Here is an 18,203-nt window from a genome sequence, read left to right as displayed (position 1 = left end):
TAAGCAATTAAAACAACTGCTTAATTTATTGAAAATGAAATTGACACCATAGAACTATTTAAACCGTCTCTCAAAACTCACTTATTTCGGCAGATGTGTAGTGATTAACAGTTTGGATGAGCCTGCGCCTATGAATGTTTTTAACAGATATATGGCGCAATATAAATGCTGTGGATCATCATCTCATTGAAGATTACATGTTAAACACACTTTGTTCAAAATTTAAAGCACTTGTAAAAACTGATAAACAACTCACTGTAAATTTCGTATAGTAAACAGCAAAATGTAGAAGAGTGCCACACATTGTGATCACAGTGTGTTCACATAGTGGACTATGAAAATATTATTCACTGTTAAAACGCTCAAATTGAACAGTGTGAAGAGATTTTCACACTGTCATGACTGTGGATACCTCGTTACTGTATGTTTACATGTCGACTATGTGAATATGTGATCCACACTGTTGAAATGCACACATTTAACAATGTGGAGCTGATTTCACATTGTGTTCCACACTGTTAACACACTGTGAGACACTTTCGTGAATCTAGCAAGGTACGCGAGGAAGTGAGTGAACATGGTGAAGAGTACAAAATTACAAGAATAAGGAGAGAGGGAGAGAAAGAAAGAAAGGATCTCGCTTGTTTTGGGTTCTTTATGCAAGTCAATATTATATACTAGCATGTTTTCCACCTTATACATTTTATAGGACACCATCCGTTCGATCTGATTAATTTCAGCCGATTCAAATCGACTATTGCCATGTATGAAAAGCCAGCAGCTCCGATAATGCGAAACACACACGCGTCTATTAATATGCCCAGTCCAAATTCTATGAATGATAAAGAACCATTGGCATGAGCCTTTCGACGAGTTATGGTAATTTTGGCTATCCATAGTTAAGCTTAGTTTCATGTGTATATATAATACAAAATCTTGTATGACCCTGTGTAGCTGAGGAATGATATTATAAAGACTGTCACTGGTTGCAAAGGTGATTTTTATTTCTTTAAAGGTCGAGTCAGGATAATTGGAACACGTATACGTTTTAAAGCAACAGGACGGGCAACGCAATTTATAATATTACCTTTCCATAGATACTAGTACAAACATACAGATAACGTATGATGATTTCTCTAAAAACAATGTATATACCAACTGAGGTCATAAATCGCAATTGAGACGTAATAAATCGCAGTTGAGAGGTAACGAAGAAACATCGATCTGTACCTTTTATACAAACATGTGAAAAGACGGTGAATTTCACCAAATTCTTACATCCAAATAAAACATGTAAATGATATAAAATATTAAACTGGTCCTTATACAGTAAAGGCAAGAAGTGATCATTGTGAAAATTGCAGAACACCCCCATCCTCTCCTCTTTGTCCGTCTATCTGTCGGTCTGTCTGTCTGTATCCTTCCATCTCCTGCATCCCTTTGCCAAGTTTCCTTTCTCCTATGAAACCTACATATGAATCTACATTATGGAAAGTGGACTACCATTTTAAATTTCCCATGCAAAACATATCCAAGAACAAACAAAGAAACAAACAAAAAACAACGTAATTAGATTGCACCATAAATAGAACAAACCAAATGATGCAGTGATTCGAACAAAAATTACTATATTTTTCAACGCAAAACATATCCCCAAAACATATATATGTCATGGAAAAAACACACTTAATAAGCCAGTTCACGGTTAGCTCATGATCAACTTTTCTCAAATGACCTTTGTGATTTTTCATTAGGATAAGCACTATCATTTTCAAATGTAGATGTCGCGTAAGCTTTACCGGTAGAGTATTCAAATTATAAGAACAAAAGGCATTGTATAGACCAGGTGACTAGAATAGTACATCAGGGATAAAGTTTGGAAATCTGTTTTATCGTCTGCCTTTGGCACATTTGACTATTGTTTAGGCTACTGTCAAATACCAGTGATTATGGAGGCTCTATTTATTACTCTTCAGCTTGGATGTGATAAAATAAATATTTTGAAAGGAATACATGAATAATCATCAAATCACAAATGACTATATGTCAGTGAATTTGAAAGTCACCTTCATGGTTTATCTCAAATGACCTTTTTTCTGCTCGTGCGCATTTTACAACCGTGAACAGGCTTATTGAATTGCACCATGATAAGAACATCAGTCAAGCATGGGAACGTAACATAACAAGACTTAAAGGTCACGTCCACCTCAGAAAAAAAATTGATTTGAATAAATAGAAAAAAAATAAGATAAGCATAATCATGATAATGCTGGAAATTTTATCAAAATCGGATGTAAAATAAAGTTATGTCATTTCAAACTTTTGCTTATTTTTCACAAATAGTTATATGAACAATTAAGTTACATGCAAATGAGAGAATCAATGATGTCCCTCACTATTTTTTTATTGTTTATTGTTTGAATTATAAAATATTTCAATTTTTACATATATGAAAATAAGGATCAACTTGACTTAACCATAAAATGTTAAACAATGGCAATTCCGCATGTTCAGGGCGAAGTAAAACTTTGTTTCAAGGGACAATGAAGAGAAAATTAGAATATTTCCTATTTCATAATTTTGTATAATAAAATACAAAAGAAATAGTGAGAGAGTGATGTCATCAGTTCCCTCATTTGCATACCGACCGGGGTATGTATATAACTATTTCGTGAAATTAAGCCAAACTTAAAAACGTCATAACTTTCTAATTTTACCTCCGATTTTGATGAAATGTTCAATGTTGTGCTTGTTTGATTTATCTCTTTTTATTCAAATCAACTTTTTGCTGGGGTGCACTTGTCCTTTAAGGTTAAACATATATCTTTATAAACTTATAGATTGACATGGAACTAGTTTAATGATAAAGATCAGACATGATTAGTTGCAATAATCATAATTCATTATCACATAAAACTGCTAAGAAAATTACTGATATTCTTTTAATTTGAGGCTTTGAAGTCAACGATGAATTTTCACAGTTGTACGCCATAATTAAGTGTTGTAATATACCCCAAAACACAAATAATTCTTAATCACCACATTAACTTCATGCACAACAAACTCTTCATTCGTATTCTGTACAACTACGTAAAAAGTCCTCAAATTCACTCGTACTAACCAGTGGTATAAGAATATACGACAAACTAGCCAATGCTTGCCATAATATTTCTCAAATTCATACATAATTTCAACTACATGTAGACTGTATACCGTTAAAGCGAGGAAGGCTACCATTTGTAATCGTTGAGCAGATTATTATCAAGCGGAATTTCCTCGTTTAGTACTCATCATGCTCAAGTTGCAAATCTTGTTCTCGTAACTGGATAGGCAAAAACTTTTGTGATAACAACTGATACAAAAGCGGAATTATGCAATAACATAGAATAAATAAAAGTTTGCATTACTGTCGGGCAATATGAATTCACTTCATAACACATAAATCACCATAATAAACAAAAATTATTTGCATTTCTGTAACGTAAGCCCCCCCCCCCACCCCCGGTGTCGTCCCTCCTTATTGCAGGACGTAACCATAATCGTTCAAAATTTCGTTTTAAACGAGGTCATATTGAGTAAGCTTAAGAGCATGAAATGTACGTGACTGTGTAGTAATTAGTGTTATTTTCATAATGCCATGTAAATAATAATAATACAAGAAAAAACAACAGAGAATGATAGCGCCCGCGCATGTGTATAGGAGGGTGTTCATATTGCTTTTTATTTAAGTAGATGATGCGGAACTTTGAGAAATATCTTGGATAAAATTAGTGTTATTTTCTCAGTTCAAAAACAAGTAAGCTTTGATGCGATGATTTTAAGAAGTACTGCAGCTAGGAAGAAAGCTTGTTCGCGGTTTCTATGACAACTGTTTCCATGACATCCGTCGTCTGCCGATCTCTGATCTCAAGCCTTGATACATCCAACTGGTAAAAACAAGAAAAAAGAAAAGAAGAACAAGAGATTAATATGAATTTGAAAAAGAATTAATAAGGGTTTTTGATTTGTAGGACAAGTAGGATCAATTTTAGTAATTGAAACGAGCCCTTCTCTCTCGCTCGCTCTCTATCTATCTTACTATTACCCCTCATTCCACCTATTTTCATCTTTATTTACACCCCGACTCTCTTTAACATCGAGAAAAAACTAGGAGCTTCTGATCCTACTTTTTTTTTACAACGTTTCAGGTGGGTCAGGGTTTCATCAACACCGTGATTATTTTGACCATATCAATTTGGGGAAAAAGTTTTGCTGTAAGTATATGGAGTTCCTCCGGTATAGTTCTGTTACAGCACATTTTGGTAAAATACCAAAATGTGCAATTTACCAAATGTGCCGTAACTATGTTACGATACATTTTGGTAACTGCACATTTTGGTCTAAGATCTAAATGGTCTACAACCCACTACGTCCAATGCCATTTTGTCCCATGATCATGTCGTCTAATGTTGCTTAGTCGAAATTCATTTGGTTCAATAGCCATTTCTTCTAAGATCCATTTCGTCCAATAGCCAACGTGACAAAGAGTCACTTTGTCCAAAGCCACTTCGTCTAAGATTCACTTCGTCCAAAAACCACTTTGTCTAAGAGACATTTCGTCCAATAGCCACTTTTTCTAAGATTCATTTCGTCCAAAAACCACTTTGTCCAAAAGCCACTGCGTCTAAGATTCTCTTCGTCCAAAAGCGACTTTGTCTAAGAGACATTTCGTCCAATAGCCACTTCGTCTAAGACTAACTTCGTCCAAAAGCCACTTCGAATAAGATTCACTTCGTTCAAAAGCCACTTAGTCTAAGAGCCATTTCGTCCAATAGCGACTTCATCTAAGATTCACTTCGTCCAAAAACCACTTTGTCCAAAAGCCACTTCGTCAAAGATTCACTTCGTTCAAAAGCCACTTTGTCTAAGAACTTTTTCGTCCAATATCTACTTAGCCTTAGAGCCACTTCGTTTAAGAGCTAGTTTATCTAAATACCTTTGTTCAATAAACAATTTGTCCCATAGCCAGTTAGGCCAAAAGTCATCACATCCAATACGTATTTAGTCTATCATTCTTTGGTCCAATTTGGTCCAACACCCATGTGGTCTAATTGACAGTTGGTCCAATATTCACTTGATCTAACTGACATTTATTTAGTCCAAAATTAATGAGGTTTAGTTTTCCATTATTTGATGGACAAATTTCACACGATTTTATATTCATGAGGAGAATAAATTGCAAAACCTTAAGTTTGAGAAAACTGGGCATAAGCTGAATGCGTCGCACGGACGGTTATCAAATTCAGGCTAATAAATCGTTATTTGTGTCTAAATAATATATTGGGATGTGTTTCTTTTTCTTCCATCTTTTTTTAACCGACGGGGGGGGGGGGGGCATTCTCCCCCCTGGATCAGCGCCTGCCACCAGTAACGCTTATTAGACCAATTGGGAATTGGACCAAATGGGTATTGGACCAAGTGGGTATTGGGCGAACTGTCAATTGGACCAAGTGGGAATTGGACCAACTGGCAATGAAGTTAGACGAACTGACTATTGGACAAAATGGCTATTGGAAGATATTAAATGAATAAAATGGCATTTAGACGAGATGGCTCTTAAAGGAAGGGCTATTGGACGAAATGGGTCTTAGACGAAATGGCTTTTAGACGAAGTGGCTCTTAGACTTATACTGCTATCGGACGTAATTAATTTAGAACGAAATATTGGACCAAACGGCATGAAAAGGTTATTGGACGAAATGGTATTGGACGTAGAGGCACTGAATCACCCCCCCCCCCCACACGCACACAAACACAGACAAAAACAACCCCTGACTTTGTCTCTAGGCCAATACCATTATCAATCTTTTACTCCATTATAGTAGTCAAATATGGTTTCTAAGTTGTTAATAAAATGTGCGTATTGTCCAAAATGTGCAGGCACATTATAACTGCACATTTTGCAACAAAAGATCCTGTCAGGCATAGGTGTACTATCGGCACATTTTGGTAACAAATTTCTTTCACCAAAATGTGCAGTTACCAAAATGTGCCGTGACATTGTTAAGACACATTTTGGTAAATTGCATATTTTGGTTATTTACCAAAAATGTGCAATTAACCAAAATGTGCCATAACAAGCTCTCCTTTATCTCATATATTTTAACCACCGACTCACATCCTTACCTCCAATGGTTTCTGCCTTGATCCATTTGAACGTAGTCTGTTCTTTCCTTTGCTAAGGGGCATCAATTTTTTCTTTCCTCGATATTTCTTGCTCGTAGTCCTCCTCAGATTTCCATTCATGGTTTGTCCTATGCCATTGCTCTCAAAAAGTTCCATGTGATTTCGACTGTGTGTCATGTATATAATGATAACATAAAACAATTGATGGCCTCAATAATGATGAAACGAAAAAAAGAGGAGAAAATGGAAGGCAATGAAAAATAGGAAAACAAAAAATTAAGATATGAGGGGAATGAAACAAGCAATCATAAAAATGTTACTTTTCAGATATCATATTACACAATTGATATCACGCTCTTTTTAATCGTTTTTGTTGTTGTTGAAAGAATAACGTTAAGATGAATTTAAAAACGTTGGTCTTTAGTTACAACACGTCACTACGCCCTTAAACAGAAAGCTTTTAGCGCAAAACCGCAAACCCCCCCCCCCCCCCGCTATATTGGCAAAAACTGGATCTCCCGATTAGCATAGTGACATCTTGTTTGTATTTGTAACCTTCTACCATGTCTACCTGGGGAATATGATGTCTTCATTTTCTTTTGGTCGTTCTACAGCAGTGCTTGATAACGAAAAGATACTCGATCTCCTCTCGATGTCACAGAGTTCCCTTGAAACCGTCGTTGATCCCACGTGAAGGGTTCGCGCACTCTGTCTCCAGTTCCGACCTGATGAATTATAGAGTAAATATTCCGGGATTTCTTTCCCCAACGAGTGAAGTTCACGGAGAATGTTTGCGCGATCCTCGGGACTGCTTTGATCAATACCGTGCTCAATGATGTCTGCTCCCAGAATCTCTTCGACTACGGAACATCTGAAATTGACACACCGAATTAAACACCATGAGATAACATTGATTATATATTTTTTTATTAATCTGTACTGCAAGGTCCCACTTGTCACTTGTGCAGGGAGTTGGTTTTTGACATGCTGTATAAATAAGTGAGGCCTCGCAGAATTGCGCCCAAATATCATTATTTAGTGTCTCAATCATGTCAATGATTTGAATTATGAAGTGACCGGACACACCATCTTAATTTCAACCCATAAACTAATATGTGTCATATCATTCCCACGAGGATATAATTTTTCGGCACAGATTTGATAATTTTTTTTTTCTTCATGTTTTTTTTTTTTTGGCATGGGACTTATGAGACTTACCGAAGACCTATAGTGATTTGTATGGCGTAGAGAAGGATGAATGACGTCAGACCGGTCCAGACTATAAGAGTGACCAGCATCAAAGCTTGTATACCAAGAAGCTCCCATCCACCACCATAGAATAACCCTGATAACAGAAAACAGAAACAGATTGATGTATCAGATTCAATGTTTGGTGTGCTTTTACCAAAATCAAATGATTCTCGCCTTATTGTAAAATAACATGTATATGTATTTTTTCATTGGAAATTTGTATTAAAATATCAATTCAAAATTCAGTAATTTAAGATTAGAAATTGAGCTTCCTGTGTATACCATCTCTCGTTTAAGATATTCTATCAAACTTGACAATACTTATATAATAACTGTGATAACACGCTATGGATCTGCAGAACAATCATTACCCATACCATCCAGACGCATCAGCGTGTTTAATAAAGTTTGAGTTTACAAACAATAGTTTGCAATATTCTGATATTTCCTCTTTATGAACTATATATAATATAAAAACAAAACACATAACAACAAGGCGTGCCATTATTTTCCATGATCCATACAATCTTATCAAGGTGACCATGAAAATGAATCCTTATATCGCTAATCACGCCGGCATAGGGATTCTTCTTAAATGTCATCTTCATTACCTTGACAGAACAAACAACATAACAAATCCAATATTCGTACATCGGATTTGTAAGATTTTTAAAAGATACTAGTTAGTTTGACAATAAAAGGTTTCGATAGATAGATCGATAGATAAATAGATAGATAGATAGATAGATAGATGGATGGATGGATGGATGGATGGATGGATAGATAGATAGATAGATAGATAGATGGATGGATGGATGAATATATATATATATATATATATATATATTCATCCATCCATCCATCTATCTATCTATCTATCTATCTATCTATCTATCTATCTATATATCTATCTATCTATCTATCTATCTATCTATCTATCTATCTATCTATCTATCTATCTATCTATCTATCTATCTATCTATCTATCTATCTATCTATCTATCTATCTATCTACAAAGGAAATTATAATTGGTATAGTGTCGAAAATCTGTCTATCTGACTGTCAATCGGATCGGGGTCGCCCTAGCCACTAACCCGTCTCTGTGGTCTAGTGGTTAAGGCACCGGCGTTCAAAGCTGGGGGCCCGGGTTCGATTCCCGGCAGAGACATTTTTTCGGCATCACCAATTTTTCCAAAGGGTAGATAGCTCTGGGGAACCTTGATTTAAGCTACGCCTACCATTGTTCTCTTCATCCATTTCTTTACAATATTTAAATAAAAAGAGTTGCCAAAGCTGTTGTACATGTATAACTTTACACACACACACACACACACACACACATATATATATATATATATATATATATATATATAGATAGATAGATAGATAGATAGATAGATAGATAGATAGATAGATAGATAGATAGATAGATAGATAGATAGATAGATAGATAGATAGATAGATAGATGGGTGGATGGATGGATGGATAGATAGATAGGGAGGGATGGGACTCGAATTTGATATGTCAACATTTTCATCTATTTGTATTTTCTGTAAAATGATGATGCTTCCAAATTAGTTTATGTGCTAGTCTTCGAGTGGAGACATACTTGTTGATCAAAGTTTCAATCAGGGTCTGTGCCTGCAGACTAGCATAAGAGGGTGAACGGGTGCTGGAAAGAAAATATAGAGGGAGAAAGATTGAGAGAGAGGGGGGGGGGGGAGAAAACGTGTATAAGCACTTTGGTGAGATGAGAGAGAGAGAGAGGGGGGGGGGGTGAGTGAGAGATGGAGGGTGGGTGAGGAGGAGAAAGGGGTGGTCGATGGTAAGTTAATCTCACCTGATCTCACATTAAGATTCTCGATATCATCTGGCTGAGCGAACATACCAACTGCTAAGATACCCCATGATGCAGATACAGCATGGACCCCTATTACCCCTACAGGATCGTCAATTCTGAACTTTTCTAGCAAGGGTGGTGTGTAGACTGCGATGAAACCACCAATAGCTCCTATTAATAACCCTTCCCATGGACGTGCTAAAGCACATTGAGCTGAGAACAAAAGAAGAAAATATCATAGAAGTTAAGATGTAACAATTCGGGATCGTAGTGTGAAATCTTGGAAATTTTGATTAATTCCACATCTAATTTAGATATCATTGAGTACCTGACAATATGAGGGATGAATTAACATAGCTGCACGAATGATTAAACAGGAGGTGCAGGAGTATGGCATCAATATTCCTCCCCTCATACATGGATTCGGGTAATTAATGAAGTAACAAGGATTTTGAGAAGGCGTTTTCAGCAGGTATTGCCTTAATTCATACACTGTTGTATTTGATAATGATGCATGTAATCTTATACGGAGTGTAAAGAAAAATCTCGTTCAAAATATTGTTCATGTTGACAAAATAAACGAACATTAGAGAATTTTAATCTCGTAGGTTTATTTAGTACAGTAATCCAGTTCTGTATCGTGCATTCCGATTTGGTAATTTTTCTTCAATAGAAATCAAAACATGAATAACTGAATAATCAATATTATAGAAAATAAATTTCAGAACTATCGCTGATATCATTCAAGTGCATTAGGTAAAATTATGGATGAAGTCACGAACAAAGAACATTGACAACTTGATACAGAAACTATAAACAAATATAGGAGCATGATAAAAAAATACACAAACTCACAAAACTGTCATTGCTGCATAATACTCAATCAATTTTCCATGCATGTAGCAACAAGACGCAGGTGATGACTAAATATTGAAATATGACATGTATCACAATTTATACTGTGCAAGCAATTTGCAAGCAATTTACATGCATTTTTGTAATAGATACATGAGTCGTAAAATCTACTTTGACACGCTGTCAATGCATAGTGAGTTGTTCAGCATTCATTCGAGGTTCTTACCAATCATACTAATTACAAGGGAAACTGGATCAGAATAAACATGACAATAAAGCTCGCAATATCGACATGAAACGCATGGGTCCTTTTTGTAGGATCAGGGGCGTCGATCCATTTTGCAGATGGGGGGGGGGGGATCATGAATCAACATTCCAAAGGCGCTCGATCACACACAATATATATACATATATGTATATGTACATGTATAACTTCACACATTTGTATACTTTCTCCCATACGTGTACTGTATCAAAGCAATAACTTTGATCCAGCTGAGGCATGGCGGCTTGTCATTGTTCAAAACCCACCTTCACCCGACAAAGGAACTTATAATTGGTATGGTGTCGAAAATCTGTCTATCTGACGGTCAATTGGATCGGGGTCGCCCTAGCCACTAACCCGTCTCTGTGGTCTAGTGGTTAAGGCACCGGCGTTCAAAGCTGGGGGCCCGGGTTCGATTCCCGGCGGAGACATTTTTTCGGCATCACCAATTTTTCCAAAAAAGGGTAGATAGCTCTGGGGAACCTTGATTTAAGCTACGCATACCATTGTTCTCTTTATCCATTTCTTTCACACAATATATATATTTATATATCTATAAAGAGAGATGCATACTTAATTGCTGCGAGCGCGAAGTGCGAGCAGATTTTTTTTTTTAAATATACAGTACGTTGTGGTCGGAAAAGGGACCTCTTAAGATCTGTTTGCAGTAACCCATGAAGACAATACATATTTCAACAATCAAATAATGCGAGCTGAAATTGTTTTGTCATTCAGACCTAAAAACGAAATACTCTAGGCACTTTTTGTAATTGTGAATCGGATAGATATATAACTAAATAATTGATGCGAGCGCGAAAATAAATTTAGATTTAGAGCTAAAAATGGGACACTCTATTCATGTTTTGTAAATAATGATTAGGTATCATGATGGGTAATTGGGTATCTTCCTACATTTAATAATGGGAGCGCGAAAGTGGACAATTTAAGTGAGTTTTAAGTAAAGAACAAGCTTCGTATCTCAATTTAGACCTGGAATCTGGGTATTCTAAATACATTTATTTTATTATGAAAATCAATGGGAGCGCGAAGCTCGAGCTGAAAAAAAATATATTCCGATCTGAAGAAGGGTCAATTTAAGCACCATTTCAAGAACTGTGCAGGGAAATTGTGAAGTGGATATGGATTTCACTTAGTAAATGGTGTGAGCGCGAAGCGTGAGTCGATTTTTTTATTATTATTTTGACCTTAGACCGTGACATTTTGAGGACATTTTGTCATATGAAAATGATGACTCTCTTTGTATCCCTCTCCCTAAGCTCGAGATGAAATTTATCGATATTTTCCATTCTGGAAAGGGGACGATTTAGTTATTAGGAATCCATGGATATGTCAGTATCTTATTTATTAATTCAATAAACCTAATAAGGGCGCGATATTTGTTGATATTAAGGCCTAAAAGTAGACATTGTAAGCACTTTTGTAATTATGAATAGGATGATTGGGTTAATATGTTTTTTAACAATTAATGCGAGCGCAAGCTGAAATATTTGATAAACTGTCACGAAAAGGCGATTTTTAAGTATGTAGTTTGTTAAAATCAATATAGAGGTATACATAACTCACCTGGATCCGCTTATGAAAAAAGAGTTTGCCATTTTCTTGTTTATTCATTGGCAGAAAAGAATTGTATGCCTATATATTGAAATTCCTGCGTAAGTGTACCTTAAAAAATATTCAAATGATATATGGAATCATTTCCCGCGCGGAGCGCGGGGAAAAATCGCAATTTTGTACTGTACTATGTATATATAGATGTAAAACCAAATGTTATATTGTGTTTGGTTCATTTGCCGATTCCTGTGTACCATTGCCATTTTATTTTACTTATGCACTTCCGAAATTATTGGGGGGGGGGGGCAAAACGGTATCCTTGACCCGCCAATATTTTGATTGGTGGGGCGATCACCCCTCCCCTGCCCCCCCCCCCCCAGGATCGACGCCTCTGTGTATGATACAAAGTTCAAGCGACAGAATAATTTCACCAAATTATCACGGAGGAAGCTACATGTTACCATGGCATCTACGAGCAAGAGGAAGGAGAATCTTGCAAGGAGGGGTGAGAAATGATTATCACCTGTACATGCCACTAAGCCTCCAAGAACACCGTTGATTAGATATGAAATATCAAACTGGCGTTTTTTAGTGAGCCAGCTTCCGGCCAGACCAACAGTGCCACCTCCTACTGATGACATGATGGTATTGCCTGCGGACCTGACGATAATAACAAAACAAAAATGAAGAAAGACAAAAAAACACAAACATTGACAGTGAGAGGTGACATTGGTGATTGTCTTAAGGTACCTGTTATAGCGACAAGACCACCTAGGATACCATTCATTAGGTAACCCAGCTCAAATTTGTGTCCGTTCGGCCGCTGTATGTAGCTGCAGATCATACTCAACATACCGCCACCAACGCCTGACATTACGGTCACGATAGCAGACCTGTGTATGGTATAGCGGCAAAATATAATAGCCCATTAAACGAACAGGTCATTTACTAATCTTGGGCTATAAATTATACTAAATGCTTTTAGAGAGATGCATATTTATTTTAGTTGCCATGGTGACCTGGCACAAAGATTGATGATTAGACAACTAATATTACAAGGCATCGATCGTTCATATGAACTTTTCCTAATTACTGAGTATTCAATGGAAACTGAACAACCCACATTTTTTTTGTCATGGAATGTTAACTCGTTAACCAACCAGATTATTATTTTTTTTTACCTATGACATCACATAACATGCCCATGATCATTACAGCTATTACAGAGCTGTTCTAAAAAAATTATACCATTTTGAATTGACGCTCCTGAACAGTAATATGGAAAATGTCAAATAGATATCAGAAATGGTATATTAAAAATGTTTAACGAACGTAGTCTCTGAGAGTGGTACTCACATTAAAATATGTTTTGTACGCGGCGCCTCAACGTTATATTTAATCATCTGTACACTATCACAGTAGATAAAACCTGAGGAAACTTGTGTGAATGTTACTCCGATTTTAGGTGAAGAAGATAGATCAAGAGAGAGAGGGGGGGGGGGGGGATAGAGAGATATGTGATTGAAGGGGAGATGGAAAGGTGGAGGGGGGGGGGTTATGTACCTCGTTGCAAGTTTCCATTTTCCACCAGAGATACCAAACGTTGATCCACAGTTGAAACCAAGCCATCCCCACCACAGCATGAACATTCCAAGTAAGGCATTAGTAGGATTACTCATTTCCATGGTTGCGCGTGGGCTTGAGAAACGACCACGACGAGGTTTCAACATCAACGTCGCCGTCAAGCCAGTGATCCCTCCAACTAAATGAACAGCACCTTGACAGGATGAATAAAAAATAGTCATTTGCAAATATTATTAATTCGCGGGACGTGCTCTTTCGAGTACGGTTAGAATATATATATATATATCCTGTTCAAGTGTATTTTGTTTATGTATAATCTATTCACGTTTTATGTATAGTACAATCAGGGGCGGATGCAGGATTTTCCAAAAGGAGGGGGCACATTTTTTCGAGGAAAATTTTGACAAGCCAAAAAAAGAAAGAAAGAAAAAAGGTTCTTAACCAAAAATTAAAGATATTTTGTCCCCGAACGTCCCCGAAAAAATTTGACAAGCAAAATAAAAAGGTCTTCACTTTCAAGGGGGGGGGGGGGGGCACACTTCTGTTTCATAGCGGCATGTTTACATTACAATTTTTAATTTTGCTTCTCAAGGGGGGGGGGGAGCACGGGCCGGCTGTGCTCCCCCCCCCCCCCGGATCCGCCAGTGAGTACAATATTCCCAGTGGAAAGAAGTCCGGTTAAGTCATGAAAACCCCCTATTACAAACGAAATGCTAAATTTCAACTTAGTGTAGTAGGTTTCACGGTACATCATGTATTTTTCTTGGGCAAGTGTTTGTCCTGCATGGAAAGGACCACCTAAACTCCTTTTCAGGACCAACACTTGTCCAAGAAAGATACATGGTGTACCGTGAAAGCTACTACACTATTCTTGTTCGCCATGGAATCCTTCAAAAGTTAAATTTCCACGTGGTAGAAACATACATGTACATGCCAATAAAAACCTAACTAACCAAGAATCAATACATAAACACCAATGAAGATGCCTTGCACGAGAAACACTATTTCTTGTTGATCAGCATACTTTGATTCGATCACACACAATCAAAATTATATTTTTGGCGTTTCAATACAAGATCCTTTCTCCTCTGTCATGCCTGCTATTCATTTTAAAAAAGTCGAACATTTAACTAAAACAAAGCTAAACAACATAAATTATATAGGCCTATATGATATACAAATTGATGGAAATCCTGAGAATAAAATGATGCAAAAATTCAAGAGGAAAAATCTACAAATTTGAGTATTTCCCAAAGGACATCTAATTGGAAAATGTGCCAAGCGTATTTCTGCATAGAATAGAATCGAAGGAGTGTAGGAACATACATCTTGTCAACTTGAGCGATATGGTCAATTTACTAATTGCATTTGACCATTAATTCCATTGTTAATTGATATAAAGCAAACGTACTTGAGATTTGAATGGAGAGTAGAATATATAGAAGATTCTAATTCCCTAGGTTCCCTTACTTTGTTTCCTTTCTCTCTCCCCTCCCTCTCTCTCTCTCTCTCTCTCCCCACTTCCTTTATCCCATTTCTCCTTTTCTCTTTTCCTTTCTCCCCTTCTCCTTCGTGTCCTCATATATTCTCAGTTCATCTCTTCATCATCTTCTCCAATCCATACTTTTTCAGTCCCTTTTCATCCACATTTCCCCAATTTTATTTGATACTGAACTAATACACTTCCATTTCACTTATTTGAGTTCATATTAACAAAATATAAATATTTAGAGAATTTGTGAATATTTTTAAAACAATAGAATGCATTCAAGGCAGGCGGAAGAATCCTTGATAATCCTTTAACATGTTTAAGAATGGGTCTTCGATTCCACTCCTGTATAAATTTATTATTTGACCTAACGCTAATACAACAACGTGATTTGTTACCTGCGTATCATCCCCTGCCTAACTAACAAATTTGGTAACAATACTATACAGTCAATGAATGCTTTTGTTTCGTATCTGATAAAGATTATTTCGTTCACAAAATCAACACAGAAAAACACCCCACTATTATCATATGCTACCGTGACATTTCTTAGCCAAAATAAATGCTCTGCAACAGTATGTAACGCCACTTGACGCCTTCTTTTTATCCTGTCCCTATAAAGCATACATAGTGTCAGTGATTCAATTATTAAATAGCAATTAGGATACTTCCCACCACTGTATTGTTATTATATTTCCCATTCCTCATAACACGATCCCTATAAAATCTATGTATATATCAGTCCCAGTTTCGACGCAGGCTAATCTATTATAATTTAGTAGGCCTTGTTACAACCGATAATGTCGCAGCAACGCATCGCACCAACGCATAATTTCGCAGTCAACGTATAATGTCGTAGCTTTTCTACTAACGCATAACGTCGCAAGTCTTAACGCATAATGTCGCGGCTGTATTCGCTTCAGGACTCAGGTTAAATATAAGACATAAAATGTTGTTTCCACTGATTAATTTGTGCAAGCTCTGTCATCTGAACATTTTTTTAAGAGCGTGTTTGGTGGGGCAGGTGCGGATGCAGGGGGGGGGGGGGGTAGGGTGGGTCGCTCGCATATCTTATACTGCCTAAAACTGCTCAGAATGTTCATTGCTTTGGTCTAAATGCATCGAATATTCAAAAGATTGAGCTCGTGCTTCGCGCTCTCATTATCTATTTAGGCAATGTGAGAAATCCTATCTTGTTTGTAAGAATAAAGCTAATTAAGTGTACTTAAAACTTCAGCCTTTAGTTGGGACTGCTCCCTCTATAAACCAACAGCAAAAAATGGCTTTTAGCGGCCGATCGGGGAAACATGAATGAAAACATTCTGCGCCCCACCCCCTATTGGAGAAATCCCGCTTTATATACTTTAAAAACACGTATGTATGTGTGCTCTGCCCCTGGACTCCAGCAGGGACCCACAAGTTTGATCCAGCGCCCTAGTCACTTAGCTCGCGCTTCACACTCCATTTTGTGAAACATGCAAAATAAATGTTATTCCCCCTCTATCCCTTTTCCTTTGCCACCCATCAGTTTTAATTCATGGTGCCGCCATTGCTCGGGGGCACTCGTTATTTAGAAGAGAAACAAAAATAGGTTGTCAATGCATGTAAAATATTGTAATGTTTGGTTATTATTTTTTTTTTTAAATACATACGCATATTTTTTTCTGTGAGGAGGGGATGTGAAAAACGAATCTTAAGTGATATATTTAATGATTTCGTGCACATTTTATTAAATTTTGTGGAACTCTTCAGTAAGAAAGAAAGGTTTTGACTTTTTTTTCCCCGGGGATGAGCATTAAGTCTGCCCTCTCCCGCTACGTACCAACGTGTTCTTAATTTATCACGTGCTCCCCTCTCCCCCGGGGAAATTGGTATAGGACCTATCGCTTTTAAAATTATTGTTCATACAGTACATTACGAGATATAATTTCTTTCTAAAATGTCATGAACAACGATAAAATATTAATTCTTTAAAAAGTGACCACTTTTCATCATAATAAATTCAATAATGCCCCCCCCCTGCATTCGCGCCTGTCCCACCAAACACACTTACTAAAATGTTCAGATGACAGAGCTTGAAAAAATTACTGAGTGAAAACATATATCATATATCCATTTATGCATATATCTTATCTGCAGCTCGATTCCTGGATAAAATACCGATGCGACATTATGCGTTAAGACTTGCGACGTTATGCGTCAGTAATTTAAGCTACGACATTATGCGTTGACTGTGACATTATGCCAAAATCATCCAACTCATAATGTCACGATCAACGCATAATGTCGCAATTGCGACATTATGCGTCGCTGCGACATTATCGGTTGTAACAGGCCTACTTTGAATGAAACATTGTGAATTGACTAGTAGTATAATCATCATGCTTGTTTTACTGAGTAGATACATGTTTAGATAATAACAACTGTGTAATGAATCCCTTTCAGTATACCCCTTTTCCCTGCTTACCCGACGAGCGATATATGCATGCTCACGTGGCTTTTCGATGGCTGATCCACCCCCCCGAAAAAAAAAAAATCAAAATTGAAAATGCTGTTGATAGGATACAGGCATAGCTAATTATATACTGTATGCATGGTGCACTATTTAAATTGTTTTGGTTGAATATTGGAATCGGCAAATATCTAATCATACAACAATAATAATAAAAAATCATCATCAATGAATTCATGGCATCAAGTGATTGGTATATAGTACGCGGTTTTCTGAAGGTGATAATGACTTAAAGGCATATTATGGCGTTATTATGGCGTAAACTCTCCTTACCAGCACCCGCTATATCAACAGCACCCATTTGATTGAATATACCAGTCTTTGCCCAGATCCAATGAGCTGGAAAGCAATAGATGAGAGTGTTTACCAAAGAGAAAACACAATATGCTTCCAGCTTAGTCCTCTCTGCCATTGCACCTGAAAGGATAAAAAAAGGAAGATGCATTTAATTGATAAGCCCCGGGGTGATAAGCACATAATTCCCTGAATGGTCAAAACCACCGTGGTCAAATGTGTAATTAGTTTACAATGACAAAGCAAAATAATCAGATATTCGTGAAAGCATTTTTCATCATTCCTCCATGACAAAATACCGTCGACATACATTGCATATAAAAACAAATAGAGTGGTGATATCAAACGTATTCATTGACCGTGGAGAATATCAT

At 36.8% G+C, this 18,203-nt stretch overlaps 1 protein-coding gene across 1 annotated transcript; it reads right to left on the bottom strand.

Moving 5' to 3' along the window:
- Positions 1-5: 5 nt before the first annotated feature.
- LOC129261968 (putative ammonium transporter 3) lies at positions 6-17,953 on the bottom strand. Its single transcript, XM_054899989.2, has 8 exons — positions 17,809-17,953; positions 13,514-13,727; positions 12,701-12,843; positions 9,259-9,471; positions 7,384-7,510; positions 6,737-7,036; positions 6,166-6,331; positions 6-3,926 (listed from the first exon to the last, which is right to left on the bottom strand). Exons 1-8 carry the CDS (start codon positions 17,945-17,947, stop codon positions 3,834-3,836), a joined length of 1,395 nt encoding a protein of 464 aa, XP_054755964.2. The 5' UTR covers positions 17,948-17,953; the 3' UTR covers positions 6-3,833.
- Positions 17,954-18,203: the final 250 nt, after the last annotated feature.

Source organism: Lytechinus pictus, chromosome 5 (genome assembly GCF_037042905.1).
Source record: "Lytechinus pictus isolate F3 Inbred chromosome 5, Lp3.0, whole genome shotgun sequence".
In the NCBI taxonomy this organism is placed as follows: domain Eukaryota; kingdom Metazoa; phylum Echinodermata; class Echinoidea; order Temnopleuroida; family Toxopneustidae; genus Lytechinus; species Lytechinus pictus.
This window is presented reverse-complemented; position numbering and strand designations above follow the sequence as displayed.

Coding starts and splice junctions, on each gene's coding strand:
- LOC129261968 (XM_054899989.2), bottom strand. CDS start 17,947: ATGGCAGAGAGGACTAAGCTGGAAGCATATTGTGTTTTCTCTTTGGTA. Junction 9,472..12,700: donor TGGTCTTGTCGCTATAACAG/GTACCTTAAGAC, acceptor TTTTGTTCTCAG/CTCAATGTGCTTTAGCACGT. Junction 7,511..9,258: donor GAATCTTAATGTGAGATCAG/GTGAGATTAACT, acceptor TTCTGTTATCAG/GGTTATTCTATGGTGGTGGA.